Raw genomic sequence first — 20,382 nt, 5'->3', positions numbered from 1 at the left:
GGTTGAGTGGATGGATGGTATGAATGGATGGGTGGATGGATGGATGAGGGGTGGATGGATGGATACATATATGAATGGATGATGGATGGTTAGATGGCTGGCTGGCTGGATGAGTGGATGGATGGATGGATGGATACATACATGAATGGATGGATGGATGGGTGGGTGGGTGGATGAGTGGATGGGTGGGTGCTTGAGTGGATGGTTGGATGAGTGGAGGGGTGGATGGATGGGTAAGGGATGGATGGGTGGAAGGACAGTGGCTGAATGGGTAGATGGCTGAGTGGGTGGGTAAATAAATGAAAGTTAGGGCTTGGAAAAATAAGTGGATTAGAATTACGGGTGCTGAGGACGGGCAGCTTTGCAGAAGAGGTGGAGTATTTCTCCCTCAAAGATAAAGAAATTTGTTCTGAGACATGAAGGGGGAAGTTGAGAAAACATACATTTTTTTCCCTTCATGTATTCAAACATTTCCCTGGTGCTGTGCTGGTTTCTGGGGATCTAAAGGAATGGGCTGCATGGCAGCAGAGGGAAAGCGACAAGGGGGTGGGTGGTATGGGTCGCAGTCAGCACTATTTGAGCAGAGCCGAGGGGACCAGGAAGAGCCATTGACCTCCCACTGGTCACCACAAAGAGGGCCACTCAAGGGCTCTTCCATGCCAGGTGATGCTGTCTTCTAAGTGGCCCCAGCTCTTGGCAGTGAGGTGGCTTGGCACCCTCCTTTGCTACCTCTGGCAAGCCTGCCCATGCCTGAGCCCTGACTCTGGAGCTAATGACTGCCTGGGCTCCCCGGAGACCACCACCATTTGGCAAACGCTTGTAGAGGCCAGGGGATTTTCCTTGGTGGTTCCATGTGACAATGCCCCCCACTCCCCGGGATAGAATATTCTCCATCTTGTAGATGAGGAACGAGAAACTCAGGAAGGTGAGCCGTTTCACACAAGGTCACCAGCTGGTGGGGCCGAGGGGTTTGAATTCATACCCTGGACCGAGTAACCCCAAATCCCAAGCCCGTCCCCCCACACTGTGCCACTGCTCTGCATGGATGTCCCGTCTCCGTTGCTAGGGTAACCCCCCTCCCAGCCCAGCAGTCACCCCTCCTGGAGCGTGATTCTTGCACCTGACATCATAATCCTCTGTGACATCTTAATCAGCTCCCAGGCAACTAACAGTGCCCACAGCAAGCAAGCCCAGTGAGTCAGCGGGACCTGGACGGGGCCCACCTGCCCTGTATCTGCCTTAACCCTTGCCTGCCCACCCCAACCCGGGTGGTGGAGTCAGGCAGATAGTGCTGCAGGCCCAGACGATGCTGCTAACCCTCCTGAACTTCCATCTCCTCGTCTGTAAAATGGGCATAAAGATTCCTGTCCAGTGGTTGCAGGAAGTCATGCAAGGCTCTGACAAAGGTGGTGAAGGCACTGTGTCATCTTAAGGAGTTGTTATTGTCATGATTCTGCTCTGAGCTGGGTATCCTCAGAGTCTGGGTCTCCAGCAGCCCCACAGAGCTCCCTGGGAGAAAAGGGGTGCGCACACACACTTTCTGTTGTGGGTTGCATTGTGTTGTCCCCCAAAATATGTTGAAGTCCTAACTGTTTCCCATGCCCCCATACCAGCCAGTAGGACCTTGTTTGGGAGACGACATCTCAGCGGAAGAAATCAAGTGAGGACAAGGTCATACCCAAGAAGGTGGGTGGGACCTTAAGAGAGAAACTTAGACACATGGAGGGAGGATGGTGTGAACACAGACGGACCATATGAGGCGGATCCTGCAAAGGTGCAGACACAAGCCAAGAACCACAGAAGATCCTTGGCCGCCACTGAGGCAGGAAGAGGCCAGGAGGGCCTCCACCCAGAGAGTGTGAGGCCCTGCAGACCCCTTGATCGTGGAACGCTCACCTCTTGAACTGTGAGAAACCATATTTCTGTTTTAGGCCCTCCATTCTGTGGTGCTCCCTACGCTGCCCTTGGAAATGAACACATGTCCTAAGGCAACAACCTCAATTCCAAGTCTCAGGGGGTGGGGCCAAGTCTCTCAGAATCCCCATGGACCCTATACGGCGAGGATGCTGGATGGCTTCCAGCAAGCCGCTGAGCCCATCTTCCAGAAATCAGGACTGCAATCCCCCCTTCTGGGGCAGAGGTGAAGAGTGAATGGCACCAAGTCTGAGAAGTGTCAGCAGAGGCAGAGGGGGTGGGATGCTTTACTTGCTGGCATTCTGTAGCATGATTTCTCTTTTTTTAAATTCTCATGGGAAGCCCTGAGTCTCTGCTCAGGAGTGCCCTGGCATCCTGTAGAGGACGGTCAAGCTCCTCGAAGCCTCCTCTCGGGAGCTGCCCCCACCCCCATCCCACCCCGGGCCTTACACACGGACCACAGACCAAACGTGGCAGAGCAGGGGACATCTTTGATGCCCCCTCCTTTCCTCTTCTGTTCTCCCCCACCTTCCCCCTCCCTCGCATCTGGCTCCCTCACTAGCTGAGACCCAGAGCTGGCCTTGGTGTTTGAGACCTATTCTGCCCCAGCTGCACCAGCTGAGCTGAGGGGCCTACTGTCCCTGCCTTGGACATCCATGCACATGTGGGGAGGGAACAACCACAGTACAAAACGTTTGTTTCCTCTTGGTTTGTTGGCCTGAGCCTCCTTTGCAAGGTTCAGATCCTCCCTCACTCTCAGTACCTGATCCACCATTTTTGCCTCCCCTGAAATGGAGAGCCCAGCGCGAGCCCATGTGGCCAGGAGGATTCAAGGAGCGAGACTCATGGTGGGCAATCCTTATGCCATTAATATCCTCCTCGTGCCTGAGGTTGGAAGCAAACCCAGTTCAGTGAGCCCCTTGCCTTCAGCCACAGCCTCTTGATGCCCCTATTTTCTCATCTGTTAAGTGGGTTAATGGTGCCTGGGTTTAGGGGCTGGAGGACACAGTCACCGAGATGATGAAAAGGCTTAACCCAAAGCCAACATCACCACCTTCTCCCTCCACTGCCTTCTTCACGCTGTGAGGGTGAAGTCTAATTGTCAGTCCAAAGAATTCTTCCAAGTTTGCCCCACAGGATAGAAAGGCATCAATACACCCCCACAGGCAACCAGAGGCTCCACGCAGGAATCACTGCCCAGCTCCGTTGAGTGTCTCAGGGAGAGGTTTTCTGTCTGTACTCAGAAAGTAGAAGGAGCACCCTTGCCTGAGAAGTGGGGAGGGGTATGCTGGGCTGGTTTTGTTTTTCTGGAAGGATTGTAAACAGGATAATGAGGACTTAAGAAGGCAGCTGTAATGACTATTATCGCTGGGGGAATGGAGTCCAGGGGAGCCCCACGCTGTCCCATGCTGCCCTCTGATCAAAAGTCCTGAGCATCTGGGAATGTCAATAGGCAGGGGGGGTAGCTGTGAAGACTTGGGGTTGCTTCCCCACCTCACACCCTGCACACCCTGCCCCTTCCCACCTCCCTGCTGTTCTTTTCTGAACTGGCTTGTTCTCTCCCACTTGGCACATCCAGACTGTGTCCGGTCCTCCCAGCCCCCACTTCACAGGCTGCCTGAGCCCCAGGGTCATCCTCCTCCAGGGAACTACTTGCCACCTGAGAGGGAACCCCACAATGTGAACACACACGCCAGTCCTTCCAGGGACAGCACCCAGGTCATGTCTGAGGGTATCAGCTTACAAGCTGCCATTCTCCGGATGGGGATTTGGAGCAGGGCCATGAGAGTTCCCCAGCTGTGCTGCATCTGGACAAGTGTCTTGACTTCTCTGAGCCTCAACCTTCTTCCTAGAAAAAGTTTCAAACATCTCCCCGTCAGCTCGGATAGTCATTGCAAGGCTCAGATAACGTGTGAGATGGGAAAGTGGGTGTATCTTCCGGGATATGCTATAAACCTCCGTCACGGTGGCTGTTCCTGTCACATCGTGCCATTGCGTGACAGACCATTGTGTGACAGGAATCTTCTGGAAAGCCCACTGACCTCTTATAGTCAGAAAACAAATTTTACCTCAGGCTTCCTCAGTGCCAGGCACCGTGCCAAGAACTTCACATGCTTTCTCTTGTGTATTCCTCACAACATAAGGTGGGCAGATGGCATTAAGCCCATTTTCCAGATGAGAAAACCAAGACAGGAAGAAATCAGCAAGTTTGTTAAAGCCACAGCTAGTACGTGGGAGATTTTTTTTTCAGTCATTCGAAAATACTTCCTGAGTGTCTGCTATGTGCTGAGCCCTGTGCTTGGTGAATTCACCCTGATGGGTCTGAGTGTGAAGGGGGCGAGACAAATAACAAACAAAGAAAGAGAGATCATAAAATGTCCAATGGCAGCACGTGTTATGGAGAAGAATCAGCAGGATAGACGGACCCTTTGTCTGGGGGAGAGTTCTGGAGCCTTTAGAGAAGGTGGTCCAGGGAGCCTTCTGTGAGAAAGCCACGCTGCAGCAGAGATCTTGGAGGAAGAGAGGAATGGAGCTCTGAAGGTGTCTGAGAGAAGAGGGAACACCTAGGGACTCTCCCCGCCCCCACCCCCAGGCAGGGGTGCTTGGACAACTTGATAAGCCTGGATGGCTGGCTGTAGGATTGAGCCAGGTTTCAGAGGAAGGGAGAGTGGGAAGGAGGGAGGGTAGAGAGATGAGGGGAGAAGGAGGGCATGGATCCCAGATCCCCAGGAGCCTCCCGTGCCCTGCTGACCGACCGCACCTCCAGGGGTCTGTGCCCCTCCCTACAGCAGGCAGGTGCAGGGCACTGAGCGGGAGCTGGGAGCCAGGCTCAGGGTGTGGTAGGGATGAAAGGACACCGCTTGGGGGTCAGAGGGCTGGTTTGGGATGCTGTCTCTAGACACTGGCCCATCTAGTCACTGGACCTCTCTGGACGCCCACTTTCTCATCTATTTGAAAGGGCAGGGCGGGCGCCGCGGGGGTGGGGGGGGGGGGGTTGGGGGAAGGCGGTGTAGGCAGGAGCAGACCAGCCAAGCACTGCCCTGAGTCCCTGGGGCTGTGTCAGGAACAGCTCCAAACACTTAGGAGGTGTTCTTTTTTTTTTTTTGGTTTTTTTTTTTTTAAGATTTTATTTATTCATCTGACAGACCGAGATCACAAGTAGGCAGAGAAGCAGGCAGAGAGAGAGGAGGAAGCAGGCTTACCGCTGAGCAGAGAGCCCCATGCGGGTCTCCATCCCAGGACCCTGGGATCATGACCTGAGCCAAAGGCAGAGGCTTTAACCCACTGAACCATCCAGGCGCTCCTAGGAGATGTTCTTATTCAATTAATCATCACCTAGAAAAAGAAAGGGAGGCTAGAGAAGGTCAGTAACTCCGCGGAGACTTCTTGGGGTTTTAAAGGTGGCCTCCTCCGCTTCTCTCCCACCGGACGCCCCCTTCCCTCCCCCAATCCCCAGCGGCCTCCCCTTACCTGGCAATCACGCTCCCTGCTGGCTCAGGTTACTGGAGGCCCTGAGGGGTCTGTTTAAACAAGTGTGTCTGAGCCGGAAAATCAAACAGACAGCGACCCTCCGGGGCCGCCGCGGGACCACCGCCGGGGACTACCCCTGAACCTGATAAGGCCGGATCTCTTTTCACTTAATTGGGCTGAGGCCAGGGGCCTACCTTTCCATCAGATAGGAGGTCTCCCCAGGGATGGAAAGGGTCCCCTTCAGGTGGGGCTGTCGCGCACCCCTGGCTGGGAAAAGAGAAGCCCAAGGGGCTTGGGAGCAGCACCCGCCGGGGAGGTGCCCTGTGAGAGTTTGCTCGTTCCTGCCTGAGATGCTAGGGAATACTTCTGCACCCCCAGAAAGGCCCGGGGAGGGAAATTCAGCTTTCGGAGGAGGGTAGGGCTTGTGGATAAACGCCCCAGGGCCGCGACCTCCCAGCCTCCTCAGGCCCCACACTTGGCATTCCCCACGCGGCCAGGGGAGGCGCTGCGGAGCGGAGGTGGCCTCCTCGGCCAGGACTTTGGGAGGGACACCAAGCACGTTGTGTAATCCGTTTGGGCTCCAGATGCCTATCTTCAGAGGAAGAGGCAGCTAGAACTCCCCTTCAGGTTCAAAGATTTAAAGGCGGCCGAGCCAGCAATAGAGGGAGTGACTTCATTGCCCTTTTAAAAGAATCATTCAAGAACTATTCGATCTGCACTAAAAGGGTCTGTCTTTACCGTTAACCCTAAGGTTCAGCTCTCTGGCCCTATGTGCAGCTGGCACAGTGGGGAGGGATGCTCCGGGCTAGGAGTCTGGCTGGTGCTGAAGGTTTTCTGTCACCCGCTAGTCATCCATTCACGTCTCCTCTGAAATGTCCCCTCTTTAAGGCAGCCTGGTGCTAGCCCCGGGGGCCCACACAAGCTTGCTAGGGGAAGCAAGACCGATGCCCACTCATGGGGATCAGAGCGGGGCAGCCGGAGACACCACGCTCTGTGGAGGGGCAAGGCTTTGCGTTCTTTGCCTTTCTCCCGTCAGGGAGTCGAGGGTAGGGGTCTCTAACGTGGGGTACGTCTGAAAATGGGGTATGCTGTGGGGCGCACTGAAAATACCCTGTGGTGCCAGGAGAAATCTTAGAACATTTCATGTCTTTTTGTTGTTGTTGTTGTTTTGCTCCTGTAAACATTTAACTCCAATTTCTCCATATTGTAAACAAGGGAGAAAAGCAGACTTGCTGCTTGGATAAAAGCTTCAAGATTACGAGCTCAGAACAGTGCTTGGCAATAGTAATTGTCACTACGTGTTAGCTGCTATTAACAAGACTTATTTCCCCATCCTCGCCTTCCGGTCTTCAGTTTTCCAGTTTCCTTGGACTCAGATCCTCCTCACACAGTCTCTGGAGCACCGCAAAGCAGGGTCCAATATAGGGATGGAAGAACTGGGGTCTGGGCGGGCGCTGTCCACTGGCTGCCGTCACCGGCAGGCTGGGCCCCGGAATCCCCGATCCCAGGGGGCGTGGCTCTGTTGGAGTCTGACTCCGCCCCTCAGCGCGCACCAGGAACCTGCGGGTCTGGGGAACCCCTCCCTGGACAACGCAGCGCCAAACCCGCTGGAGGTGAAGGAAAACAGAACTGGAACAAAGCCGCCGGTATTTACAACCTGAGCGGCTCACCTGCCCTGTGCCAGAGGCTGGAAGGGCGCCACCAGACAATTCCCACTCTTCCCTACATGCGTGGCACAGCGGAAGCCCTCTGTGCTGAATGAAACCTGTCCTGGAGCCTGCGATGCCCAGCAGCGCGGCCTGCAGCACGCGGCTTCAACTCTCCAAATCTCCGTTTTCTCAGCTAAAAAGAGAGATGCCCACCTCGGGGACTGCTGTGAGAAGTAACTGTCCTAAGGCATTTGAAGCATCTGGCATATGCGGGTGCTCAGACAGGGTGGGTTCCCACCAGCACCCACCGCCCCCCCAGGGGGGCGGGGAAGGATGAACACTGGGTTAGGATTGGGGAATCCCCATTTTAGTGCCAGTTCTGTTAGTCCCAGTCTATCTGGGCCTCAGTATCTCTATCTATCTATGCAACACTGGTGTTCCATTGAGCACTGATTGAGCACTTACAGCATACTGGAAGGGTCCCAGCGGCTGCCTCCCCTAGCCCTTCACTCTACTCAGGAGGGCGGCTGCTGCGGCTCTGGGAGCACCTCAGCTCACTTCAGGGGATGAACATCCTGGTCCCAGTTGATAGGCAAGGAAAGGAAGGCTCCAGGATCTCAAGATCTCGGCCCGAGGGAGGGAGGGGTGCATAGGGCAGAGGCCAGTTGCTGTCTTTTCCGGATGGCTGACGTTTGGTGCAAAGAAAGTGCAAAAAGGTTGAGACTTTGGGTGGGGGGAGGGGTCATCCTCTTGGAGATAGCAGGTCAGGTCAGGAGGGAAGGGCCAAGTGAGGTGGGGTCTGGTGTCCTTCCCTGGGTCCAGAGCAGAGCAGGGACAATGGCCTTCCACAGAGCAGCACCTTTGCCACCCTCCTTTCCTACCCTCCCACTGGCCCTAGGAGGAAGGTGTATTGTGCAGCTCGCAGTCCAGATGTGGAAACTGAGACTCAGAGGAGAAATTACTAGCTCCAGCCCATTGGTAGGAGAGGTGGGAGCCAGAGCGGGGAGGGATGTTTCCCCAGTGCTCTCAAAGGCTGCTCCAGAGATGGGACACTGTCTGCAGAAAGAACTGGCTGGAGTTGCATTAGCTTCTGAGTGACTTGAGAGCAGTAATTCTAACTAAATCATGGGTGCATGACGGGGGTGGAATGGTGGTGAGAGAGACTCCATCTGAGAAAGGGACAGACAGGTAGTGAAGAAAAGAAACATGGCACCGGAGAGAGACAGAATCACAGACAGAGATCACAGAGAGGAAGAGATAGAGGTTGTGAGATCCATCCTAAAAGATCAAGAAATAGTCCCTTCTGGAGTTAGAGAGAGTGAGGATGTAGGGAAGGAATGTCCGAAGCCAGGGACCCAGGGGAGAGAGACCAGAGAAAGAGGCATGGTGTGGGAGTTGGGGTGGGAGAGGGGCCCTGGGTGGGCTCCTCCAACCTCATTCTCCACCCCTCCTCCCAAAAGGGATGCATCCCACAAAGTTCTGTGGGCTGCCTTGATGGCAGGCCAGGACCATGTTTCTGAGGGCCACTCCCTAGGCTCCCCTCCAGGGCTCTCTTTTCTAGTGTCAGCTCTGGATTTCCTTGGTACCCCAAACTGGCCTTCCATTTCACTTAATACATCATCTTTCAGTAGTGCCTGGATGGCTGGAGGCCCTGGCTGTCAGCAAGGCTGTATCCGTGGCTGTGGGCTGTCTCTCTTTGCCTGGGCTTCTCTGCCTTCCAGCCTGTCTGGGTCTTTCCCTCTGTCTCTTTCCCAGGATTGCAGAACTGAGGATGAAATCCCAGGTTCCCCACCAACACAAGTACCTTGGGCCTCCCCGGATTTTCCTGCAGGGGTGGAATCCCCCAGTCCAGAGGAAGGCCCCAGCACCCCCACCCCCCCATGCCAAGTGCTCACAGCAGGGCCGGGAATCTGCCACAGAGCCGGAGTCAGCAGCTTGGCCTGGTGAGCAGCTGAGGGAGTGCCAAGGGCCGAGCGCACTGTATCTGAGCCGGGAAAGAGCATGCCCATTTTAAAGAGAATAAACTGAGGCTCAGGGAAACTGACCCTCAGCCATTGGCTGCTGGTCCATCTCACACTCCGTGTCCATTCTCTTCTCTGAGAGAACGGAGATCCTGGGCATTTGATAAATTCATAGAAAAACTGAAACTGTTCAAGATTCTCAAGCAGGTGGTAGGCAATAGGGGAGGAGCAGGAGAGAAGTGCACTAAGAGCTGAACCCAACACAAGTTTTTGTGGATTGGGGGCGGGGCTAGGAGGAGGTGCCACCAAAAGCTGCCGGCATCTTCCGTATTTCAATGCATTCATTTCATCTCTTGAAAGCGCAGTGAGAGAGATCGCTCCCTGCAGTGTAAGGAGTGCATTTCGGGGGTTCAGACCCACCTACATCCAGATCCCGACGGCACCACTAACTAGCTGTATGATCCCGGGGAAGACACGACGCTTTGACTCCCTGATTCTGTTTTCTCATGGGAGGCGGGGACTATAATAGTGTGCATCTCCCAGGGCTGAGAGGATTAAATCGGATAAAGTTTTCGAGACCTCTAACGAGAGGCCTGACACCAGCTCAATAAAAGTCAAATTCTCTTCTCCCCATTCCCTCCAATCCCCTAACCCTTGCCAGAACCGAGACGGGGCCCTCAACGGGGCTGGGCAGCGCCTGGAGGGGAGAAGGGCAAGCCGTCCTCGGCGCAGGGAGGTCAGAGCCAGGATGGAAGACGTTTGGTCGGCCCCCGGAGCCTCCGGGTCTGCCTGACATCTCCAGGCTTAAATAACCGTGCGCCTTTGTTATTCGTCGGCAGCAAAGTGGTTCGTTACGCCTGATTGGTCTAATTGCTTTGAAATGGGATATATTATCTATAATTATAGAGCTCTAGGAGGAGCCGGCCGGCCTCCGCTTTCATCTTCCCCAAGTGCACCCTCATGTCGCGATCACATTAATTTGGGCCATTTGAAAGGGGGCCCCTCTCTCCCCCGCCGATCCAGGCCCCCTCACCCGCTTCCGAACTTAAAGACACAAGGAAGCCCCAGCCTGAGCGAGGGGAAAGAAGCCAGTGGGGGAAGGGCGGGAAAGGGGGAAGAAGCGGGGAGTCGGACTTGTCTATTTCTTCCTGGCGCTGGGTGAAATCCACCGCACTTGGGCAGTTGCATCCAACAAGCTGGGCCGACTTAAGGCGGAGGAATTAGCAAGGAGGAGAAAACATTTTTTTACAAGTAGTTTTTTCTATTTCTTTCTTTCTTTCTTTCTTTTTTTCCGTCTTCCGTTTCTTCTCCTCTCTTTCTTTCTTTCTTTTCTTTTCTTTTCTTTTTTTTTTTTTTTGACTTTATGTTAAAGAAGGGCTCCTAAACTCTTAAAAGGTTTAAGTTCTGCCCAGGTCCCGGGAAAGCAGAAAGCATTTTGATCTGGATCCCTGCTGTAGATATTCAGCCAGTAGCTGAAGACCCCCTGGAGTTCCCAGCTCTTCAGAGTTTTTCTCTGGGAAGCTGTGAAATCCTCCCGAAGGATACCATCAGTGACTCCCAGACAGTTTCCCAAACCTCTGACTCCCAGCCCTTTACTTCCAGGCGACAGAGGCCAGAAAACTGGAAGACGAGGCGTTGGGAGGCCCCCTCTGTAGGTCGGGGGGATCCCGAGTTGGTGCTTTCTGTCTACCCGTTAACACCCTCCCCCAACCACCCCCAACCTCAGGACCAAATACCTCCTCTTTCTCCCCCTCCGCCGCCCTCCTGGAGATCGGTGAATTCCCACCAAAATAAATCGTTCCGGGTAATCGGTTTTCATAGCACATTCATTCTATTAAAGAGGACTGTTTGGGGCTCGCTAATTGCTGGGGGATCCCACTGAGCTGCACATTTTTAAAAATGCACGCGGGATTCCTGGGTCGAGGCCACAAAATGCACTGGAAAGTGGGGGGGGGGAGGCATAAACAAAAACCCGACGGAGGTGACAACGAATGCCCAAGTGAGGGGCTAGCCTGTAGGCTCTTCCGAGCCTTGCGGCGCTCTTCAAGATGGGATCCCTCTAAAAACTAGTCTTTGCCTACGACGGGGGCGTTTAAAGACATCACCCTTCCTCCACCCCCGCACACCCTCCTAAACCAAGCATTTGGAGGAAAAAGATCAAACCCATCACCAGTTTAGCTGCCCAGAGAGTGGACGCAAGGCAATCCGTCTTTAGGATCCTAACCGCCGAGGCGCTTTGTTGGGGGGCGGTGGGGGGCGGGGAACGGAGAGTGCTTTAAGACTCCTCGAACTGAGGAGGATGGAGCGAGGCGCGAGGGGAGGGGAGGGCAGTGCGCGAGGATGCTAGGCGAGCACCAGTCCCCGAGCTTTATCTGCTGCGGGCCAGCCCTGCCCTTGCCAGGCATGAATTACAGCCTGGCTTTCTCGGCTGCTGAGGCCGAGCGGAGAAATGCCGGGGCAGAAGCGCCTGGGGGTTAGTGTTGGCGGCGAGATAACGCGCGCAGCTCCCCCGGCCCTGTCAGCTAGAGAAACCCACCAACCGGGAAATCCGGAAAGGCCCAGACAAAAATACATGTAGAGAATGCTCCCTCTTGCCTCCCCAAAACTCGTGTCTCTCCTCCCCTCTCCCGACGAGCTCCGAGACGCCTAGACATTGTTTCTTTTCTCTAACTCCCTTCTCTGAGGCCGAGGGGGTCCCTACTCCACAAATCAAGGGTGGCTGGGCGGAAGAGCGGCGCGCTTTTCTGAGCGCTGACTCCACGTGGAGTCTCTTCCGAACCCCTTTCCCTCTTCAGACCCACTCTTCTCGCCTTGCAACGCATGCAGCCGGCCAGCCCGCCGCGCCCGGCGAGAGCAGACGCGAACCCAGACCGAACCTAAAAAGATACCATGGGGTTCAGGACGGGCTTGGGATGCCTACGGGCGGGCGGCAGGGCCGGGGGGCTGCGGGCGCAGGCGGTCTGCTCCCAGGAGGCGGGAGCGCGACTTCAAGGGCCCCTGCGCCGGCTGCTGCCTTTGATCCGGCCGCCGCTGGCGCCTAAAAACAACATCCTCGTCTGCCTATTAGGCGCGCTGAGGGATCGTGACAGATTGTTTATCCCCGCAATTAGCGATGCGGCCCTTCTCCCGCCGCCCGGCTGGCCGCCCCCGGCCCTGCGCTGGGTCTCGCTGCGCCGCCGCCGGGAGACAGCCCTGAGACCCCTCTGCGCCGCACCGCTGCACTCTCGGGGTTCGAGCCCCTGCTCTGTCCCAAAGCAGGAGTTCTTAGCTGGGGGACTCCAAGTGGGTAAGAGCCCCTGAAGTGGTTTTTACTGATGCGTATTTTCCCACGGAGGAAGTTCTTAGTTATATAGGGTTCTCCAAGTGATCTGAGAGTCAAACATTTTGAGATGGGAGACGACGGTGGAACAAAGCAAGCCCGGGTCAGAAAGACACACGGCTCGCTTTTGACACGATAACCTAAAAAGCCAAGGGCCCTCGATTTCCTCTCCCGCTTTAGTCCCAGTCCAGAGATTCCGGCTGGGCTGCAGGGTGTTATTTCAGCTACAGATAAATTAAAAATGCAGACAATGGAAGTTCGCTGTCCCGGCTGGCCTGCTAGCAGCGGGTTCGGCCTACAGCCTTGCTCAGCTTCCGTTCGGTCGGCCCTAAAATGGATCGTACGATACCCTATCCTTGCACCCTCAGGCGTCCTTCCAGGACCTCGATTTCACTGCCCGGTGGAAGGACTATCTTTTCGTCCGGCGCGCCCCCCCTCCCCAGGCTACGGTGAGTTTAAGATAGGCCCGGTGGATGCACCGCGCCTCTAGCTGGGCTAGAAGCCCCAAATCCTGCCCCATGCTTGTGTTGCAGTCCCGGGTGAGTAAGAAATCTGGAAACGTAAATGTCACAGATGCGAGTATTCCTGAACCCGCCCCAAGGCCTGCACATATCTCCGGAGCCTATGGACAGATGTGAGGCTGCCGATCACCCTGGCGTCCGCAGTCCGACCCCTCCCGCCAGACCCCAGACGCCGTCAGGGTAATAAAGTTCCCGCTCTAGCAATTCATTTTCCTTAATCTGGACGCCCCTAATCTACAGCTTTTATTGGGCCCAGTTAAAAGGCGAGGGAATTCGCTGTCCCTCCGCGCTCGGATAATTACCCCTAAATGGCCGCGGCAGCCCCTTGTGTTTCCTGGAGATTAGAACCCCGCAGTCATCAATGGCCGGTCCCGATGAGCCGCCAATCACCGCCGCTGGCTCCCCGGGAGCCGCCGGCCTGGGCCCCGGGATAAGAGGCCATAAAGAGGAGGCGCAGAAAACTGCCCAGCCCCGGCCCGACTTTGCATAGATCTTAAGTCTCCCACACTTCCAACTCTTTTTCCTCCATTTTCCCCCCAAGCAGGAAAAAAAAATCACGTTACCTCTGAAACTGGCAAAATAAAAGTTCTCAAGCCTAGCTACCAAGGATCCATCCCAGGAACCATGCTCTTTCCGCCCTTACCCCGGCCCCCTCCCACAAATGTGCCTCCCACCCTTGTGCCACCCTGGACCCAGAGACCGGGATGTGTTTTTGTTTCCGCGGACGTGCTGAGGTCACGTTAAGGCCAGACCAATGTTTTGTTGACGTTTCTGCTTGTTTTATTTCAATAAGTTCTATATCAAAAGGACCCGGCGGCTCCTTCCCCCAGCTGGTCTCGGGTATAGGTGTTGTAATCCTCCCGGGGAAGTTCACAGCGGGGAAAAGTACACATGAATGAAAATCGATTACCGACCCGGGATAATATTATGTATTCTTATCCTTAGCTTCCACAACGCCACGGGAGCGTGGCTTCTTTAGCCAAACTTCAGTCCAGCGCTTAGAAAGAGACAAAGGCCCACTTCTACTCAGAGGTAAAATCTGAAAGATGGGGAAAGGAAGAAAATAAAGGCGTCTAAGAAAAAGAAACGAACAAGCCGTCTTTCTAGTAGAGTAAACAACCATGCGGATTTTTTCAACTATAAAAGAAATACTCATGAAATGACTCATCTCAAATGATCGTGGTAGAGAAGAGGGGAAGCAGGTAGCGGATGGGCACAGAGAAACAGACCCAGCCGCTGACTGAAAGAGGAAGATTGGAGAAGCCTTGGTGGAGAGAAACAGGGAAGGAGTAGAGAAAAAGGGGAGGTGTGGGAGAGAGGGGAGGGCAGAAAAGTCCCCCAAGAACACAGAAAAATAGGGACCGACGGGGACCCGGAAAGAGACAGGCGGCGCAGGCTACAGCGCGGAAGAAAGTTTCTCCCGCGCCTCCTCCCCTCCTTAGCCCTCCCGGGGCCCGGCCCTGTCCCGCGCGCCCCGCGGCCCAGTGCGCCTCGGGGCTAGTCCGCAGGACCGCTGTCCAATGGCTCGCGCCGGGCCCGCCCCCTCGAGTGCTGATTGGCCGCCGCCGCGCTAGCCTCGCCTTATTAACAAGTTCTCTGGGGAGCTGCGGCCCGACCCGGAGCCGGCGAGTGCGCCCGGGAACTCTGCCTGCGCTGCGGCGCCTGCGAGGAACCAGGCCCCGAGCGCCGGAGCTGGCCTTCTGGGGAGGCGCGCGCGCGAGGGCCCGCCCGGCCAGGGCCCCGGGCGCTCCCAAAGGCCCGCGGTGCTCCCAGCCCGCCCGAAGCCCATGCCCGGCGGCTGGGCCGTGCTGCGGCTGGAAGGGGGGCCCGTCTCTGCATGGCCCCGGCTGCTGACATGACTTCTTTGCCACTCGGTGTCAAAGTGGAGGACTCCGCCTTCGGCAAGCCGGCGGGGGGAGGCGGGGGCCAGGTCCCCAGCGCCACGGCGGCCACGGCGGCCGCCATGGGCGCAGACGAGGAGGGGGCCAAGCCCAAAGTATCCCCTTCACTCCTGCCCTTCAGCGTGGAGGCTCTCATGGCCGACCACAGGAAGCCCGGGGCCAAGGAGAGCGCCCTGGCGGCCTCTGAGGGCGCACAGGCGGTGGGCGGCTCTGCGCAGCCCCTAGGCGCCCGGCCCGGGTCGCTGGGAGCCCCGGACGCGCCGTCTTCGCCGCGGCCACTGGGCCACTTCTCGGTGGGAGGACTTCTCAAGCTGCCAGAAGATGCGCTGGTCAAAGCCGAGAGCCCCGAGAAGCCCGAGAGGACCCCGTGGATGCAGAACCCCCGCTTCTCCCCGCCCCCAGCCAGTAAGTAGCCAGGAACCCAGGCGGCGGGGAGAGGGCCGAGGGCGGGGGGTGCGGGAACCGCGGGCGCCAGGCCGCACGCTGGCGCCTGCTTGTCTCCAGCGGCTGCGTACCTGCAGCTGGGTACCTGGAGCTGGTGCTGTAGATCGGTTGGCTGGGAGGAAGAATTTACTCCTCTCCGCACTCCATCAGCTAAAGGGTTGGAGACCTGGCTGAAACCCAGCTCTCGGTCCACTTTCGAGGGCTCTCCGCCTTGGCCAGGGGACGCTGCGGGTGGGAATTAACTTGTAGGACAAGGTTTCTGAGCACCCTCTCCTCCTGCCCCCATCAAAGGACCCCAGGAGTCCCCAATTCCCTAACTGCCCCCAAACCCTGTTACTTTGCCGTTATCCCTGCGGGTGGGTCCAAGTAGTACGGACATCTTCCTGGCGCTCAGAGTTTCACTTTCTCGCAGTAGAAGACTGCCCTCACGCCCCGCAATAAAGTGTCTCTTTGCCCAGAAGTTCTTAACCTCTTGCAAATTTCCCCTTCCCCCTTCAAGTTTCAGGAAGATACTTAGTGCTCCTGGTGGATGGGTCATTTAGTGGGAGGGGGCGCTCAGGTTCCAGTGGAGGGGGCGGGGCACCAAGTCAATTAGTGGGAGGCGCCCCCTCCGTTGCGGTGGGAAGCTCCCAAACCTCGCGGACTGGGCCACTGAAGCGGACTCCAACCGTCAAAGGCGCGTTCGGGGTCGTTCCAAGGCCTCATGGCCCCCCGGCTTCTCTGTCCAGCAAACACACTCGGAGATATTTCAGGAGCACGGGAAATTCCCAAGTTTTCCTCGTTTCCTCCGATTATTTTGCGCGGCATAATAGCAACCCGAATTCAATGGCGTGATGCTGAGGAATGATTTTTATCAGGGGATTAAACGTCTTTGAAAGGCCAGCCCCTCCCTGGGCCTAATGGCTGGAGAAGGTGGCCCTGGGCTGTGCTGTCCCTACCGAAGGGAGTGACGTTTTCCTCGGCGCCCGCCCCTGGGGCGGCCGGGCGGAAAGCGAGTTGGGGGCCAACTGCTTCCCGGACTCTCAATGGCCTGGAGCAGGGAAGAAGGGGGGAATGTTAACGGGAGGTTTCATTTGACTCATATCCTGGTGGTCTTTGAGTCCAAAGGATCATTATTTACAACAACAACAACAACAACAACAACGGGGGAAAAAATGCATGCTTAGGCAAAACCCGCATGGTGAAACATTATCGACTTGAATTCATTTTTCCCAAGGGAGGCTGCTGGATAGGGAAAGCTGCCTCTCCCGGACTTGGGAATTCGGTTAGGGCCCCTGCCCAGACCCCAAAGTCTTTGCAATCCCTGTTGTCCTGGAAATAATCTGTTCTACGTTTTATCTGGCCTCCGCTGCCCAGTGTGGCAGGGGTTGACTGGCCCAGAGGACTTAGTCTCAGATCTGCGGGAGCCCTCTGTCTGGGCGGGGGTGGGGGGGGTGGGGTGTGTGCTCCCTCACCGCCCATCCTTGAGGTACATTTGGAAGCCATAAAAAAAAAAAGCCTGGCACCTTTGATCTCTGCGATGGGAGACACAGGTCGGGACAAGTGATTACAGTCCCCCCCCCTCCCACCCACTCCCAATTGTGTGCGTCCAGAGGGCCAAGGCGCTGGCGGTGGGAGAGACTCAGGAGACAATGGAGACAATTAGAAGTCCACTCCCACCCCCACTGGCACCATATTTGAGAAATGGCCCTGGTGCCACCTCCCTGACAGTCTGACAGCAGGCTTTGCTCCCCCTCCGGGTCCCCAGGGACGGCCCTTAGAACCTTGTAGGAACATGCAGTTCCAAGGGAGAGAGTGGAATTCCGAGATCTGTGTTGGATGCCGCACCACTGCCTAGCCTAGCGCAGAACACTCGGTGGGCACATATACATGTTTAGCCAATTCATGAAAGTAGGTGTGATCTCGGGGTGGGCGCAGGGCCTAAAGTTCCATCGGTCTTATTAACACCTACTGTGCCAACACAAGCGTGGGTGGGAGGAAGCCCGCTGAGGAAGGCCTTCTGGAGAAGCTGCCTAGCATTAAGACGTTCCACCTCTTCCCAGTTAAGTTTGGGCCTTGAAACTGCGGCTGTTTCACCTGGAATCTTTGTTTCCTCATTCGCGAGAAGTAGACAGGAACGTCTACCCCGAGGGGTGCGGCAACTGAAGAAAACCTTTTCCAAGTGTCGCTCCCAGTGCCTGGCCCCGAGGTGCTCCACGAAAATGAGTAGCTGTTATTATTGACTACTGCTGCTACTCGGTCGGCGGATTACACTCCCACGCCGTTCTCTTAACGCCCTGCCTTTTTCTCGGCCCCCTAGGGCGGCTGAGCCCCCCGGCCTGCACCCTGCGCAAGCACAAGACCAACCGCAAGCCGAGGACTCCCTTCACCACCGCGCAGCTGCTGGCGCTTGAGCGCAAGTTCCGCCAGAAGCAGTACCTGTCCATCGCCGAGCGCGCGGAGTTCTCCAGCTCGCTCAGCCTCACCGAGACGCAGGTGAAGATCTGGTTCCAGAACCGCCGCGCCAAAGCCAAGAGACTGCAGGAGGCAGAGCTGGAAAAGCTGAAGATGGCCGCCAAGCCCATGCTGCCACCGGCTGCCTTTGGCCTCTCCTTCCCGCTCGGCGGCCCCGCGGCGGTAGCGGCCGCAGCGGGCGCCTCACTCTACGGTGCCTCGGGCCCCTTCCAGCGCGCCGCGCTGCCGGTGGCCCCCGTGGGACTCTACACAGCCCACGTGGGTTACAGCATGTACCACCTTACATAGAGGGTCCCAGGGTCGCTTCTCTGCGGTCCTAGCTGATTCCTCCAGCCCCGGGCTCCTGCGAGCGGCAGGAGCCATCCCCCAAGGAGCTCCCTTGTTCGGCACCGCCCGGCTCCTTCCCCTTGAACCCCTCACGCTGCTCCGGTTTATCGGTTTATTCTCGGCTGCTCCTTGCGTTCACTCTCCAATGTCTGATCCCCTTCCCCAAAGAGGCTGGAAGAGGCCCTTAACACTCTTCTAGAATCTAGATCTACCCTTTGTGTTACAGATGGGAGAAACTGGGGTTAGAGAGGTGTAGAATTCCCAGCGGTCCCCAGCAGAGTTAGTGTTTGGATCGGCGCTGGGTGGCTGCGTCCTATCCTGACAGCAGGCAGGAGAGGCACAGAGAAACTCTCCTGTGAAGATTTTGGAAAATAAGAACAGTTGGAGAAAAAGAGAAGAGCATGTTAGGGGAGATGGAAACCCGGTCCTTCCATCGGAAAACTTCAGAGAACTTCAACTGCAAAACGTCTGCTTCGGTGGGGGGGGGGGCGGGTGACACAGATGCCTTGCCAAGGTAGGTTGAAGGGACCTCTCTCACCAGTACCAGAAAAAAATTGTAAAATAAAATTTAAAACTCCTGTTCTATTTAACAGTACATTTGTGTGACTCTCAAGAATCCCTTTGGAAGGGATTGTGTGTAATATACTGTATATTTGAAATTTTATTATCATTTATATTATAGCTATATTTGTTAAATAAATTAATTTTAAGCTACAAGAAATGATCTCTTCATTCATTTAGGCTTTTATTTGAATTTTACTTCTTGCCTTCTGTTCACGTATACAATTGCTTTTCAGCTCGATGGTAGTTTTACACTAGCACCTTTCAAAGGTGACAACGGGATATTCAGGGACGGGTGGGGGGGTGTCTTTTTGAACACGCAGGACAGATCTGCGTTAGCAAAGTCAAGTGGAGAATTGAAGCAATTACCTAGGATAATTAGGCTCAATTTTCCAATTCACTTTAAGCTGAAATCGACACTTGCTTAGGCGACCCATAACCGACTCTTTCTTTTTTTCTTTCCTTTTAACCTGTCTATGAAAACAAAGCAAATCACCCAAATGGTTTGATGACTGTAGACAGCTAATCCAGACAATTCCCACCCCTGCAAACCTGTTTTTCCCACAGGAGGCCAGGTGGGGGGTGGAGGCCATTGCTTTGCTTCTCTAACTCACTGGGCTGGTGTAGACCTGGTTTGTGGATCTAATTTTGAGCTGCCAGAATGTGAACACCTTCACACTCCCTATTACGACCCCCAAAACAAAACACTTTACTGAAAACCCAAGGCGACAGTACACTTCCCACCTTGGCGTGTCCTTTATGTGAGCCCCTGCCCCCCAATGCTCACAAATTCGGCTTTTCTTTTATACAGTAGGTTAAATTCAGGCTTCCAGGAGAATATATTTGAATGGCCGCCAAGTTTAGCCTTCTGGGGGGAATTCTGCAAGGATGTTGATGGCAGAAAATGACCTCGTAGTAAACAGAGCCTACTATGTTCCAGGCACCGCTCTGTTCCCTTTTGAGTTAGGGGCCTTGGCTTAATTCTCACCAGATCTGCGTGCCCTTCCCTCCCCCGGCCCTGCTTCAGTCCCGCATTCCCAGGCGCCTCAAAACTCCACGCAGGACAGGTAGCTTTTGCAGCGAGCCGTTAACCCTGGAAGCCAGCAGGCCAAGGGTTGTTAGAACTCCAAATACCTGGCGATGGACTTGGGAAGGGTGGACGTCTCCACAGCTAGAGGCCGCGGTGCAGGGTGGAAACCGAGTCTGGGGCACAAGGAGCGGTTTCTAGCCCCAGGGGCCGGAGCTCTGCCTAGGAATTCCAAGAGAGCGCAGAACTGCGCGCAGACACTCCGGGCGGACTCTGAGCTGGTGCGGGGCAAGTTCCAGGATACTCTGGGTCTCCCATCCTCCAATTTCGATAGCTCTGGCAAACGCTCCCTCCGGGAGTCTGGGGCTGAAGTCCCCAAATCGCACAACTCCTTCTCCTTAAGAAAAGAAATCAAGCTTGCGGTAGAGCGCAGTTCGCTGCTCCATACAGACTCCTGGGTTCCCCAAAGCGCGGCCAGAACCCGAATCTGGGCCTCTTCCTCCCCAGGAGAGAGGAGTTAGACCTAAAATGGTCTCAAACTCACGTAGTCCTTTAAAGACGCTTGAAGGCTGAGGTACAACGCTGCTTTCACAACAGAAAGGAGTTGTGTCCTCTCTACAAACTAAGCAACCCAAGAGTGACAGAGCGCAGGACACTGAGTCCTACAGATTTTTCCGGTTCTTTTCTGGAGCACCCCTGGGGAATCTTCTGTCCTGGGGATGGTATTGAACTTGAAGTCAGACAAGCCGACGTGGTTCATCCCAGCTCTGCTGGTTACTGACCGCGTGACTTTGGGTAGGGAAGATATTCTATTTCTCTGTTCCTCAGTTTTC

At 55.6% G+C, this 20,382-nt stretch overlaps 1 protein-coding gene across 1 annotated transcript; it reads left to right on the top strand.

The window, feature by feature from the left end:
- The first annotated feature begins 14,436 nt into the window (after window positions 1–14,436).
- MSX1 (msh homeobox 1) lies at window positions 14,437–18,672 on the top strand. Its single transcript, XM_059395769.1, has 2 exons — window positions 14,437–15,141; window positions 17,480–18,672. The coding sequence occupies exons 1-2, from the start codon at window positions 14,673–14,675 to the stop codon at window positions 17,920–17,922; spliced, it is 912 nt and encodes a 303-aa protein (XP_059251752.1). The 5' UTR covers window positions 14,437–14,672; the 3' UTR covers window positions 17,923–18,672.
- The last annotated feature ends 1,710 nt before the right edge of the window (window positions 18,673–20,382 follow it).

Source organism: Mustela nigripes, chromosome 1 (assembly GCF_022355385.1).
Source record: "Mustela nigripes isolate SB6536 chromosome 1, MUSNIG.SB6536, whole genome shotgun sequence".
In the NCBI taxonomy this organism is placed as follows: Eukaryota; Metazoa; Chordata; class Mammalia; order Carnivora; family Mustelidae; genus Mustela; species Mustela nigripes.
Note: the sequence above shows the minus strand (reverse complement) of the source record. Positions and strands in the feature narration are given on the sequence as shown.

Excerpts from the sequence above, each read along its gene's own strand:
- MSX1 (XM_059395769.1), top strand. The coding sequence starts at position 14,673 with ATGGCCCCGGCTGCTGACATGACTTCTTTGCCACTCGGTGTCAAAGTG. Across the intron at positions 15,142-17,479 it reads CTTCTCCCCGCCCCCAGCCA|GGCGGCTGAGCCCCCCGGCC; the intron begins GTAAGTAGCCAG and ends TCGGCCCCCTAG.